Below are 15,183 nucleotides of genomic sequence, written 5' to 3' on the forward strand. Positions count from 1 at the left end.
CCGGAGCAAGCGCACTACAGGTTCCGTGGCGCCTCGCGCGCGAGCCGAGCCACGCCGGGGCGGGGCGGGGCCGGGCGGGGTGGGGCGGGAGAGGTCAGGGCGGGCTGGCCGGCGGGCGGAGGAAGGGGGTGGGAGCGGAGGCGATGGAGGGGAGGAGTGGGGGAATGGGGGAGGGCAGGGGAAGGGAGGCGGGAGGCGGGGCCGAGCTGGAGCCGGAGCTGGAGTCTGAGCCGGCGGTTGCAGTGGAGGCGGTGATGTCGGTGCAGGTCGTGTCAGCAGCGGCTGCCGCGAAGGTGCCTGAGGTGGAGCTGAAGGACCTGAGCCCCTCCGAGGCGGAGCCGCAACTGGGACTGGGCACCGCGGCTGTGAGCGCCATGGCCCCCCCAGCAGGCGGCGGGGACCCTGAGGCTCCAGCTCCCCCCGCGGAGCGGCCCCCGGCCCCTGGCCCGGGCTCGGGGCCCGCCGCCGCTCTCAGCCCTGCCGCCGGGAAAGTGCCTCAGGCGTCGGCCATGAAGCGGAGCGACCCTCATCACCAGCACCAGCGGCACCGCGACGGCGGCGAGGCCCTGGTTAGCCCCGACGGCACCGTCACCGAGGCGCCGCGCACAGTCAAGAAGGTATTGGGGCCGGGCTGCCTCTCGCGGAGAGAGGGAGGAGGGAGGGGGAACCGCAGATCCTCGCGGCAGGGCAGCACCACCCTCCACGCCCTCTCTTCCGATCGTACTAGCCGGGAGAGCCCTCTCCCCCTCAAATCCACTCTCAGAGATGCCTCCACCTGCGCCCAGTGCTGGGGAGCGAAGACTCCAGGTGGCACGGCCGTACTTCGCTATGAATAACATGGAGGTAGCGCTCTCCGCTACTACTTGGAATAGGCAGGGGAGGAGAGGCACCTAATACTACCCTTCGCCCCCGCATCCAGCACACTCCCATGTGTTATATTCCAGACCATTCAGGGAGAAGACCCCGATGGTATAGGAAGACCTTACGGCTTCTGAGAGTTCACCCAGCAATAAGGGTGGAAACGTCTTTTCTATTTGGAGAACGAGTAAGCAGTAGTTAACCTCGCCTTGAAAGCCTCAGTCGTCTGGTTTCTGTACAGATGATGACTTTCTGCCTTTCTGTGGCCAGCCGCTTCCATTGAGCAGTACTGATGCTGTGCCCTTCATTCCAGATACTGCAGTATCCTTGCATCTTCTCTGAATGTAGAAGGGTAATGGAGAGAGTCTCTTCACTCTTTTCCCTTCGGATATTCGTCCCCTCTGCTTAGTAGTCGGCCACCAGGGTTATTCGACTGTGTGTGAAGAGAATGATTGTTTCACTGGTTCCTTTCTTATGATCTGGAAGTGTTAGGAAGAATGCTTCTACTTTGGGGAAAGGCAGTCATTGTGAGGCTGTCTGTCTCATTCGTCAGCTTCTTTCAGACATAGTTTTGAAGAGCCAGTAGTCTCAGCACACCAAGAAGTGAGCCTAGATGTGTGATACTCCAGTATTACCCTTACAGTGGCCATCCGTGGGGCGTCTCTCCTCTCATAAAGCGAAATCAGCCCAGGGATAAAGGGGCAAATGTTGGAAAAGACAGAGGTATGGATCATAAAAAAGGGATTTATGGCTCTAATTTCTAAGGCATTATATGAACACAGTGATTTATTTATTTTTTAATTGTTGTGAGTGATTTTTAATTGCTTTGTCAGAACAGCAGTAAAGTGATGAGAAGTCTGCAGTGGTTTCACTGTGTAACGCCTGGCTGAATTGGAACTCTGGATCCAGCCTAACTTTTGTTGTAATAGTTTCATGATTAAGGTATAAAGCAGATAACTGTTTCATTCTAATTCCCTAAGTATAGGTGATAGATGACGTCAGATGCAAGACTGTGAGGGAATTTGTTTAATTATGCTTTAGGACAGTGTCTGTCTCATTTGCAGTATGAAACTCCTCTGAAAGGAATTATAAGAGACTGCACAGATCCTGGGGCTGGTAGTATCTGGGTATGTGTCCTGAAATCTGAAACATTTCTGACTGGTTGAGTTGCTTTGTAACTTTGGCCAAATCTTTTTTCTGTGATTAGGGATCTTTCCGTGTAAAATCTGTAACTTGATTAGATCTCTTGAGGGTAATAGTGTTTAACAAATTACTTTTAGGGCATGGAATTTACAAAGTCAGGCAGATCTGGGTTTCAATACTAGTATAGTATCGTCACTAACTAGTGTGAAAGTTACAAAATAACCATCTGAAATCTCTGAATCTTAGTTTTCGCTTGTATAAAATGAGGATATTAATATGATTGAGGATTAGAAATATTTGTAAAGGGCTTTAGCGTTGAACTTGGCACATATACTAGGGGCTTAAGAGGTGATAGCTATTATTATTAAGGGTGATTTTATTTTATTCGTCCTCCCATCATGGTTTAAGTGCATGTCCCTGTGACCTCCCCTGAAAGGTACGCCCCATTCAATAGATTCTATATAAAGAAGTTAAAAAATCCCGGGCTAGCATATCAGTTTGTTTTTCTTAAATCTAGATGTGCTTCTTGCCCATTTTCCTTGTCCAGAACCACTTTCTTCCTGTTTTTCCAGCATCAAAATGTAGGTTCTATGATTCTAGATTTACTCAGCAGCCTCAAGGCTATGGAAGACAGGGCTGAGCTTGCCTTACAATGTTAATTGCAACCAGAAAACAACTTTTGCTGGAACTTAAGCAGTTGAAGCTCTGGGGCAAGGATACAGCTGTATGACACAACTAAAGGCATTGCTGAGCTCCATTTTGGCGATAGAATCTTTAACTTTCTTGATATTGAATTGACTAAATTAAAATAAGTGCAGGAGACTGCCCTTCTTTTCCCAAGTTGAAAGTCGCCTCACTAAGGGACTGCAGTGTGACATTTTGATTTGTTCAGTCTTTCTTGATTCTTAGATTGTTTATTTAAATAATCATAATGATCTTGACACCCTTCTGCTTTTACTGTAGGGAGGGACTGGGAGTACTAGGGCTTGAAATAGCTGCCTTTGTATGTGTAATTGGTGACTACTGCTTTTATTTTGTAACTGTCACATACAAGCTTATTTATCTTAAGTCACATTTTTGTTGATGGTTTCCCTTACACTATTCATGTATTTGTCATCAGTTTTCTTAGGTCTGTTACTCTGCTTAGCCACACAAGGGAAATAAACTTTTTATAAGAGCCAGAGTTCCCAAGTGCAGTAGTTAATAAGAATGAACATATGGTGTGCAGGTTACTTAGTCACATCTTATGTTTGGCTCCTACGTCCATCGTGTAACTTGTGGTGCTGTGGGGACCAGACCTTGTCATCATGCTATCATAAATTTGTATTAATGTCTTTCTTCATAAGCTCATATCAAGTGAACCCAACCAAAAATCTCTGTAAGAAGTGATTTGTGAAATAGGCAGATAAATTTCAAGTGAATGCAGTAGTAATAGTTGAGAGGATTTCTTTCCTGTGTTCTTAAAAATAGGATAATAAGAGTGTCATAGCACAGCAGGGAAAACAAGGCAGGAGAGGATATATTTCAGAAAAGTTAAAAAACTTTCTGACAGTAAGGCTGCAAGCCCAAGAACTGCAGCTCGTTTGTGCTTACATCAGTACTGGTAATGACCATGTTCAAGCAGTCTTTTTTTTTTTTTTTGGCAAACGTATCCACTTTATACTGGATTTGTTTCTGTCAGCAGAGAATGAGTTGAGCCATGTTAGTTCTTTCTTGCCCTGAATTCTTTAAGCTCTTGATTTGGTTCATTATAGATTACTAAAATGGAACCTTTTGGTTATAGGCATGGGAATGTGGGAACAGTATGACTCCTTTTGCCAGTTAGGAAAAAACAGCCTTACAAAATGTTCAGTAAGACAGTTGGCAGATTGATCTGAATATGATTTACCATTCATTGGCCTTTTCTATTCCAGGAATTATTATACGCATTTTTCTAATCTTGACAACAACACATTGAGATATAGGTGGCATTATCTCCATTTTACAGATAAAGAAATGAGGTCCTGAGAGATAAAGTGCCTTGCCCACGGTTATATATCTAGCAAGTTGCAGAGGTAGGACTCAAATCTGTTTTAAACATTTACCTATTTCCAAAGCCCATGTCCTTTTTATTATACCACACTGATTCTTTCTAAATTTTTAGATGCTGGATTCTGGTCTTTGCCCAGAAATCTTTGAGAATACTTGGTGAACTCTAAGGTACTCCTATCTGGCCAAAGGTTTAGGTCGTTCCAAAACCAAAGTAAGGAGGGTCTGAGTCAGGATTCTAGGAATAAGACAGGAAAAAAAAAAAAGCACAAATGTAGAACCTCAAAAAGTTGTAAAATTATAAGGAAGAAGAGTATCTTATATATAAAAAAGTGTTCCAAAATCAATGATGCATTTTCACATTAATAATTTACTGACAATCTGATAAATTTGTCCTTACTTTTAAAAAAAGTATCCTTATTTTTAAAGTTATAAATAAATCTGAAGGACCTAAGAATATGCTCTTTCTTTCTGTCCAGCTAACAATTTTTTTCCTGTTCTTTAAGTCCTACTTTCTTTATGAATGAGTCTCTCATTAAGCCTTTTGAAAATTAGAAGAAGCACACTGTTATGTATTCTGGCTACATACCAGGCACTGTATTAGAGCCTTGCATACACTATTTTACTTAATCCTTGTAAGAACTCTTGGAGATAGGTAGTATTCTCTTTGTTTTATTGAGGAAACAGAATTGAAGAATTAAGGAATTTGTCTTAAGGTTACACATTTAGTAATGTGTTGGAGATAACAGAACTCTAATCTGTTTGACTCCAAAGCCTAGACTCTCTTGCTTTTCAGTTGAAGTTTCATTTCTCTGTTCCAAAGCTCAGATTGAACTTTTTAAATCTTAGTTAATTTGTATATTTTTTGTGGATTTTTTGTTATTTCACTAACAGGCAGTTTCTTTTTACTTGTTGAGCTTGTGTAATGGTCTTACCATATATTTGAACATTTATGAGTTTTCTGAGAAAGTAGCCCGTATTTTGTATTAGCATAATTTGTGAATTCTGTTCTCCTTGGGCCTGGGGAAGATTGAAAATAGAGGTGTTTTGGGAGGTTGGTCAGAGCTGAAGTTGCAGTTGTATATTTGATGTCTTGTCCAGTTAATTGAAGAAATGGATAATTCGTGAAGAAGGGAGAGTGAGCTTCTTTATTACAGAAAGTGTTTCTCTATCCTGCAATGAAAGGGGAAAAGAAAAGATTTATTGAAAATTTTATTTAGGCTCCTTGTCGAGTTGAGTTTATAAAGAATATACAGTTTCTCTCATGGTAGTCTTTGTTTAAATAAATCACGAGAGAAGTACAACTGAGGCATATGGGAGAGCAATCCTGACAGTTGCCCCGATCCATCACCCTGCCATCGTGTTCAAGTGCTATGCACAATTACAGGAGCTGAAATTCCATTTACCTAGTAAAAGGTTAAGTAAGCTTGATCAGGTTTCTATGGAATTTGTAGGAGCTTTTTATAGTCTGAATGACCTGTGGCCCGAGAGTTAGAGCAGAGCAGAGGAAAAAGTAGATTGAAATTCCCTGTTACAGTTCTGAGTCTAAAGCTATTTTGATTAAATAACTTAAGACATGATATGTATGATTTTTAGTCCCCTCTTCCCCAACTATATCCTGCAACAATTCAGTTAGCCATTTTCCTTCTTGGACACTGGACACTTGGACAGCATTAATAGCTAGTGATTTCCTATTCTTTTCTTTAAGGTTCTATCAGTAGAAATATATTGGTTTGGGCCACCTGGTTTTTCTAAGCTCAGAACCTGTATTTAGGAAGATATAGAGGTTCTAGAGCTGGTTGACTATAAATCAGGCTTTTCCTTAGAGCCTTTCTGAATACTGCAAAGCTGTCATTGAGAGTTAAGTAACCTGAGGCTAAAACTGACTTCATCTTCCCTATAAACTTATCTCCTGCAGTGCTCCATGTGAACCCTTTTGATCACTCTAACAGCTTTGGTACTGTTGACTACCTTGTCTTGGAAAATTCTCTTGGCTTCAGTTATGACTCTTCACTTATGGCTGCCATTTACTGAAAACCTACTCTGTACCAGACAGCTATCTCATCTCATTTAATCCTCATAACAACTTTATCAGATGAATATTATTCACTTTATTTTACAGATGAGAAAATATAGGCTCAAAGAGAATAATTAACTTGCTCAAGGCTTTGCCAGTCTGTGATGCCTTTGGGGTTAGTGAGATGAAACACTGCCCACAGCGACAGTGGGAGGCTTTGTCACACTGCCAACCCCCTCCTTCTCTGACCAAATTCCATGTGAAATCTGCTTAAGCTCCTGCACCTGGGCTGCTGTGAAGACCACTCTGCAACCTTTTAGATTTCAGAATCTGCACTCCTTAGAGAGAAGGCCTAAACCACCATGCCTCACATCTCTGTTTGCCTCATTTACTATCTGACGTCCTGTTATCCATTATCTTCTAATACTCATTCCCTTACCACTCTCCTCATCCTCTCTGCTGATCCAGTTCCCCCAGATCTTTGCACCATGTCCTCTACAACTTCCCCCTCCATTATCAATAAATCCCCAAGTAGCATCAGCCTCTAGCAGCAAGATCAAGTTACAGGGGCAACAGTGGGGGAGTTGTTAGTGTGGCATCTCGTATTCAGAACTATAATGGTGAAACCCAAGCCGCAGCACCTCCTGCTTAACATTAGCAATCATGTCTTTGCCAGCCCCATTCTGTGTATGATTTTGGGTGCTGTTTTTTAGCTTTGTGGCCCTGAAGCAGGTTCTCCACCCTGAGAGCTGAACCATGGAGCTGAGAGTTGCTAGAGAAAACCAGAAAACCAGGCAGAATGATGTCACTGAATTCATAATTGTCAACCTCATGTGCATAATCAGCATTGCCTAGCAATATTATACATTTCTCTAGTACGTTCACTTTCCTACCCACTGCAAATGACTGTTTCATACTGTCTCTCTTTCTAATCTCATGTATTCTTTTTAAACCAGTGATATGCCTTATACTTTAGTATAAAAACAGAAGCCACCAAAAGGGAATTCCTTCATTTCTGTACCTCCCAAATCGACAGACCTACCTGCATCTGGGGCTTAGCCTTTTCTCCTTCCCACCTGTTAGATAGAGGAAGCATCCTTCATTCTGTAGAGACCTCTCTACAGGTGCTGTAATCACATTCTCCTGTCCTAAAGAACTTCTTCCTCTGATTATTTCCTCTTTCTACTAAAGCCATTCCTGCAGTATTCCAACTTGATTTAATCTCTACCAGTTTGAAAACCCTATCCTCTAAACCCTATTATCTCCTCTCTGCTTCTATCCTATCTTTCTACTCCCTTTCACAGCTAAGCTTATTAAAGGAGCTTTCAGCACACACTATGTACATTTTTTCTTTCCACAAACTCTTTAACCCACTCCCACCTTAATGCTCTGACCAGAACAAAATCCTCTTGCTAACGCTGCTAATGTCCCATCAGATTGGGAAACATGGTAGTCTGTTTTTTCAGCCCTCATCAAGACCTTGGTAACATTTGACACCAACTTCTTACCCACTCTCCTCTCTTGCTTCTATGACACAGCTCTTTATTAGTTTTCTTCTTGTTTCTTCGGTCACTTCTTCTCAGTCTCCTTTGTTGGCTCTTTCTCCTTGATCCTGAGCTGTCTGCTCTTTCCATTGTGTTTTCTTCCTAAGTCATCCACACCATTCCTATACCTTTAAGTGTCATCTACATCCCAGCAACTACCCAGATTATTTCTTTAGCTAAGACCCCTCTTCCAAATGCCAATCTTGTATGTGCCCAACTGCCTACTTGCAGTTGAACTTAAGAATTAACATGTCCGAAATGGATATTTTTGTCTAATTCCCAAAATATGTTCTTGTTTTCTTCGTATCAGTTAAATGGTGTTTACATTATTTTTCTTCCCTTTAAAAAATTGTTTTTAATTGCACAAGTAATGCCTGAATATTTTCTTATAAAATAATTCAGTTTAATAAAGCAGAAGTCCTTCCTTGGTCCTCAGCCAGTCTCATTGCCTTCTCCACAGGGGACTTCTGCTATCTATCAATTTATCCTTCTTGACTTTTTTTTTTTTCCTATATTTGCACATAGAAGAATTTGTAGTTTTATAATAACTTTTACATAAATAAAAGCATACTATATATTTGCAGGTTGTTTTTTTTTTCACTTGGAGCTCTTTCCATATCAATATATATAGATCTCTCTTAGTCTTTTTGACACTGAATTGATTTCCAAAGTTCATACTATTGTTGTTTATTAAATCATTCTTCTGCTGATACATATTTCACTTAATTTTTTTTTCCTTTATAGACAGTGCTATAGTAACTACCTGTATGCATTTGTGTGCATGTGTAAGTGTTTTTCTAGGGTAGATACCTAAAAGCAGAATTCTGGAGTTGAAAGATAATCCACATTTTAAACTTAATGCCTTCAAAAATGTAGTACCATTTTATACATTAACTAACTATAAACAAGACAACCCTTTCACCACATCTTTACCAACCACTGGGTATTTTTATGTCTTTTATGAGGAAAATTGTCTACTGTTGTTTTTATTAGCGTTTTTCCTACTTAACAATATTTATTGAGTGACTACTATGTGCCAAATGCTAGGGGTACAGCAGTGAGCAAAATAGATGAAGATCTCTGCCCTCCTACTGACTTGTGTTTTTCATGTCAGCTTGTAGGAATTCTTTACTATTCTGGATATTTTTTTCTATTTTATTTCTTACTGACTTGTGACTTTGTTTATGATTTTGAAAGTTTTTATGTAGTCAGATTGGGCAGTGTTTTCCTTCATGACTTAAACATTTTGTGTCTTAGAATAGCCCTTTCTACCCCAGTTTATAAACAAATTATTTTATGTTTTCTTCAACTGTTTCTATGGCTGTGTTTATTATATCTTGGTCCCCAGTCCATCTGGAATGGACTGGAATTCAGTTTTGTTCATAATGTAAGATAGGGACTGTTTGTGATATAAGATAGCTCTATTTGTTCCAAAATAAAATTTAATATTTTACTTTTTCAGGTTTGTTTTCTATTTCTTTTTCTTTAACTTGTCCTTCTCCACTGTTTTTATTTCTTTTAGCTGGACATATAGATGTAACTTTAGATTGAAGACTATTTAAGTCAAGAATGACACTAAAAATTGCCATCCTGGCAGTACTGAGTGCTTATAGTGAGTTATTCATCGAAGCACTTGCTATTGTAGCAAATTTTACTTATTGTTTATAAACAAACATAATTATAAATGTTTATTATTGTTTAGTGGATCTAAATTTATGTTTTGATAGAAATTGGAGCCTCAGTGATATTTCAGATATACATCCTATTCTACAGTGGTCTATAGAGGAACTTACTTTCTGCAGTTATACTAAGTTGGAAAAATATGTGGTCCTTTTTCAAAATGACACCTTATTTTTTGTAAGGCATTGCCAGGAATTGAGTACATATAATGAGACTGTAGGAAGAAAAAATTTTGCCCTGATTCCATAATTGTGTCCATCTACATTTCATTTTTTTTCTTTCTTTTTTTGTTTCTACATTTCAAAGTTGTTATTACCTCCTCTAGGTTGAAGAAAGACTTCTTTTCCTAGCAAGTAAATAAGGTGTCTTCTTCAATAAAATTATTGGATAAAGCTTGACTGAGTCTAGTCTTGGGTGACTCTGCTTTGGGAGACAGAATGGAATAGGAATTTTTACTACATTCATATCTGTTTTTTCTATAAGGGAGAAAAGATGATGGGTCTAATGCTGTCTCCTTTTAAGGGCCTTTGCTGGACTATATTCTAGAAATAGGGAAGCAACTTTACTATTTCTGGATACTTCTCTAATAATCTCCCTAATGTATTGTGAACTTTTTTTGTGCAAAAACCTTTTATGTCCTGTGTGCTGAACACTGCTAAGTGATAGGACTATTAAATCAGCGACATAATCATTCTTGTTCTCAAAAAGAGGGTAGGGAATGCAGATATGAAAATAAATAAATACGATCTGGTTTGATATGAGCCAATACTGGAAGCAGTAATTGTTGCAGTTTGGAGAGGTCAACACTGAAATTGAGGTGTATCACCTTGGGAAAAGTAGTTGATTGCCTACTCAAGAGGTTTCACAGTGTAGCAGAACCTTTATGAAATTTCCATGTTCCAACTGTACAAGTTCTGAAATTCACATTTTTAGTACACTTAGAGGTCATTTACCTCTTAGGGCTGGCTCGTTTAAACCAAACTCACAGGAGACTTGTATACAAAACAAAATGGTAAGTTCTAACTTATGGTCAGATGTAGAACACTCAAGCTGATCTGATATACATGTCAGTCAGAGGATACTGTGGAAAATCTACATTCGAAGTCTAGTTAGGGGCAGTTATTAAGTTTGGAATCCTTTAGATCCTTGCTACTCAAACTGGTCCATGACCAGAAGCATTGGCATCTCCTGGGAGCTTGTTAGGAATGCACAATCTCGGGCCACTCTGGTTCTGTACTAATATATACCCACCAGAACCCTAGTTTTTTTTATTCATTGTTGAGTAATACTGGCTTAGCAGTTGGTCTTACTCATGCTTCTCTTATGAAACCTCACTGTGGAGAGGCAAGAAAATCATTTCAGGGTTTTTTTGGAGGGGTAGAAATGTATACTAAAGCTTGTTAAAATACTTGTAATAAAATACTTGATAGAGACAATCGAACCACAGACAGGCACAGATACACAAAGATAGACAGACATACACAGATCCTTCATAAAACAGAACCCTTCAGAACCCCTCTACCTAAACCCTTCGCACACATAAACCCATACCCACACCCACAGAGAGACCTCATGTGTCTCGCCTCCATAGAGAGTTCCCTACAGGTACCCACGGAGATATCCCACACAGACCACATAAACCCTGGAGCCCACCCCCCAGCAGAGATACACACACACACTGACACCCAACAAGTAATGCTGACAACTCAGATTTTCATAAGACTTGAGTAGTTTTTTCCATATTTTTGAGGAGAAGGGACAAGTATACTCTCTAAGGTACTTTGAACTGAGCCAGAAAATAAAGCAAAAACAGACGGACTGCCATTGGGTCTGCAGAACAGCGAATGTTACAAAGCCAGTTTAATTTGAATTCCTGTTTCTGGAACTGCTTGTTCCTGGGCATCATTTTCAGTTTGATGTACTCATCATGCTTGGATGGAAAAGTTATTCTTCTCTTATTTTCTCTCAGGAGCTTGCATTCTAGATTGCTGGTTAAGCAGAGTTCCATGTTCAATTCCCTTTGGTACTAATGAACACACTCCTCAATGCTATCTGAGTCACATAAATCTGCCCAGGACTGGAAGATCCAGAAATATTGCACCTATGTGGAGGACTCCTCCTGAGTCCTCTGTGGGTGTGTGGGACTGAAGAATGTAGGGCAGAGAGGGAAAATTATGTTAAAACTAGAAAGAGGTGTAATTTTGGTCTTTTTACCTCTTGGGTCATTCGTAGTATAGGTTTGCATAAGACCTGTGATGAAACTTAAGGATGACTCAGGGGAGTAATTTAGTTGTAGGTTAAAGATTTTTAAACTATGCTGATTTTGGCTGAGGATGGCACATTGATTGTTGGTTGATAAAGAGATCACTGGTATCAACAAAGCCAGATTTTTTAGTTCCTTGGGCAGCATTTTGTGAGAAGGCATCTCAAGTACCTCTGTCCCTTGAATGAATGTAACTCCTGATGCAGTCACACACATGAAAACTTTAGTATTTAGTTAGGGAAAAGGAGACTCTGACACATGTAGCATGTTTGTGCTTAATAGTTGAAAGTTTTTATCACACTAAGGGAATTAGGCACCAGAGAGACATTGCTAGAAGAGTTTTACAAATGTAGGTTACAGAAAGTTAAGTATTTTTCTCTTGGTGTCTGGTACATGTATATGTTTGCATTTGACCAAAAGCCTGTTAAAATTTTTTTTAAGCATATGGAAGAGTACGGAGAAAATTGTACACGCTGCCCAATTTAACAAATGTTGGCATTTTGCAAAATTTTCTGGAGATACTTTTAAAGATATAAAACATTGTAGACAAAATTGAAGAGCCTTTTGTACCCCTTCTCTGTTTATTCCCTTTCTTCTTTTCTCTCCCTCCATCACAGAAGTAACTGCTGTCCAAACTTTGCAGTTTATTATTCCCCTTCATGTTTTAACACCTTTGCAATATATTATCAGTATCAATTGTATATTGATAAACAACATGTAGCATTGTTTGTGTGTTTGTAAACTTAACATAAATGGTACTGTAGAGCGGATACTATTCTGCAACCTACTTTTTTCACTCAACTTTATTTTGAGTTTTAACTAGTCTGATACATGTAGATTTTCTAGTTGAGTCGTGTTAACCTACTGTGTAGTGCTTCACTGTGTGACTCTACCACAGTTTACCCATTCCCTATTAATGTTTCCTCTTGTTTTTTTGAACTGGAGTGAACATCTTTAAATCATGTTTCCTTATCACGTATATGATAGTTTCTCTAGTGTATATCCCGTAAGCAAAATTGCTTAAGGTATACCAACTTTACCAGATACTCCCAAATTGCTTTCTAAAGTGGTTTTATTAACACTTGTTTTCTGAATCCTTAATAATGTGTGGTATTATCAGATATTAAATTTTGTCAGTCTGGTAGTTGTGAAATGGTATCTCTGTTTTAATTTGCATTTCCTTGGATATTAGTGAGACTGAGCATCTTTTAATATGTTTGTAGTTCCTTTTGGATTTCCTTATTTGTAAAATGTCTAAGGGGGTGCCTGGGTGGCTCAGTCGGTTAAGTGTTTGCCTTTGGCTCATGTCATGATCCTGGGGTCCTGGGATAGAACCCCGTGTCCCCGTGGGCCAGGCTCCAGGGAACCTGCTTCTCCCTCCCCTCGCCCACTCCCACCCCCACTCGTGCTCTCTCTTGCTGTCTCTCAAATAAATAAATAAAATCTTAAAAAAAAATAAAATGTCTATATTCATGTCTTTTCCCATTTTTCTATTGGGATCTCATTGGTTTTCCTATTGATTTTTAAGAGTTCTTTATGTTTGTTCTAATCCTTTATCAGATATTTGTGTTGCAAATATCCTCTGGTCTATGGCTTGTCTTTTTTACTTATAATGACTTTTATACAGAAGTTAAAATATGTAATGTAAAATTGATCTATTTTTTCCTCCATGTAGTTTGTCCGTTTTGATTGTTATTTTAGAAACTTTTCCCTGTCCTCATATATGTAATACCACTTTTTGTCACATCCTCTGTATCATCCATTCTGTTTCTGGGTTCTGTATTATGTTTTATTGCTCTCTTTGTTGATTTCTTTACCAATACCACACTTTTTTTTTTTTTTTTAATTTCTAGAACTCTATAATAACTCAATATTTGCTTGTGTAAGTTCCTCTGAATATATTTTTAAATTTTTAACAGCTTTACTGGGGTAAAATTTACATAGGATAAAATATACCCATTGTAAATGACAATTCAATGACTGTTAATACATTTGAGCACAGGAGCGCGAGGTAGGGCTCTATCTCATGACCCTGAGATCATGACCTGAGCCAAAACCAAGAGTCAGATGCTTACCCTGCTTAACTGACTGAGCCACCCAGGCGCCCCTCAACCTCCTAATCTTTTTTTCTTTTTTTAAGATTTTTTATTTATTTGACAGAGAGACAGCGAGAGAGGGAACACAAGCAGGGGGAGTGAGAGAGGGAGAAGGAGGCTTCCTGCAGAGCAGGGAGCCTGATGCGGGCTCGATCCCAGAACCCTGGGATCATGACCTGAGCTGAAGGCAGATGCTTAACGATTGAGCCACCCAGGCGCCCTCAACCTCTTAATCTTAAGGGAGGTTTTTTTGTGCATGTGTGTTTGTTTCTTTTCCTCAGACAGCCAAAGCATTCTACTGTATTTACCCTTTTTCTTTCCTTTTTCTTTTCCAATCTGATCTATCTGTAGGTACCAATAGGACATTTGTTTAGGATGAGTGCCCTCTAAAAATCCTTTTTTTTTTTCTTTTTTCTTTTTTAAATTTTTTTCTTTTTAATAGGCTTGAACTTAAGACTCTGAGTCGCATGTTCTACTGACTGAGCCAGCCAGGCGCCCCTAAAAATCCTTTTAGATATAAAAGTCAAACTCTTCAAAGGCATACCTATTTCAGTGTGACTCCAAACCAGCAAACCTTTTTATGGCTTACCTATGGTTGCAAGGGGCATTCCCAAAGAGGATGCAAAAGATGCAGACCCCTTTAAGAGCCAGAGTTACTCCCAAAGATAGCCTAAGCAAGTTAAGACTTTTTGTTATCTTTACAGGTGGTATAAAGAACTCCTTAAGACAAAGGATATGAAAGACAAAGAAACAGGAAAACAGTGACTTTTTCTGGGAGGCTAAGGATCAATAACCAATGGTATCCAAAACCATATTCATGACAGTCACAGTCCAAAAAACTAATTCTTACAAATGTTTTTGTTCCTGCTAATGTGAATTTGGAAAAGAAGGCATAAGGAGAAGTTCACCTTCCTTTCTTGACCAGACAAGAGACAAAAATCCAGGAGACTGACTTTTGTAAGAATTCTTACCTTTTGCTGGCCTTTGTCAGTTGCCCCAGGATTTTTAGCTATAGTCTTCAAGGATTGTGAGATGTTGCAGCTTTTCCTTCATGGTCACTAAAACTATAGGGGAAGAAAAAATATTTTTTCTACTACCCCCTCCTTGGCTTTCTGGCTAGGGCCCTATACATTCGACTGACAAAGACAGATTAACAAGAGAAAAGCACACAGAGTTATTTAATAAAAGTTTTACATGAGATGAGAGCCTTCGTAAGAAAATGAAAACCCAAAGAAATCGTTTAACCTGAATTTTTTTTTATTAAGATTTATTTGAGAGAGAGAGAGCATGAGCAGGAGGGCCAGAGGGAGAGGGAGAAAGAATCTCAGCAGACTCCATGCTGAGCGTGGAGCCTGACACAGGGCTTACTGTCACAACATGGATATCAGGACCTGAGCCAAAACCAAGAGTCGGATGCTTAACCAACTGCACCCCCAGGAGCCCCAAACCTGAATGTTTTTATGCTAGTTTTGATGAAGAGTGGAAAGTTGTGGCAAAATGTGATAGAACAAAAGGGTCTGAGGTAAGGGTAGTAAACTGGAGAAACTTAGCAAG

At 39.7% G+C, this 15,183-nt stretch overlaps 1 protein-coding gene across 4 annotated transcripts in view; it reads left to right on the forward strand.

The window, feature by feature from the left end:
* The first annotated feature begins 206 nt into the window (after window positions 1-206).
* The window catches only part of AHCYL2 (adenosylhomocysteinase like 2), a 164,589-nt gene continuing 149,612 nt past the window's right edge, over window positions 207-15,183 (forward strand). For 2 of the 4 annotated variants that reach the window (XM_035021081.1, XM_035021082.1), the window contains exon 1: window positions 207-617. In XM_035021081.1, coding sequence (XP_034876972.1) covers window positions 255-617 — 363 coding nt within the window. In that variant the 5' untranslated portion in view covers window positions 207-254. Of the gene's footprint in view, window positions 618-696; window positions 844-15,183 lie in introns of those variants that run through there. The other 2 variants (XM_035021085.1, XM_035021083.1) reach the window with 2 other exon arrangements.

Source organism: Mirounga leonina, unplaced genomic scaffold (assembly GCF_011800145.1).
Source record: "Mirounga leonina isolate KUSES-001 unplaced genomic scaffold, KU_Mleo_1.0 Mir_174, whole genome shotgun sequence".
Lineage (NCBI taxonomy): Eukaryota > Metazoa > Chordata > Mammalia > Carnivora > Phocidae > Mirounga > Mirounga leonina.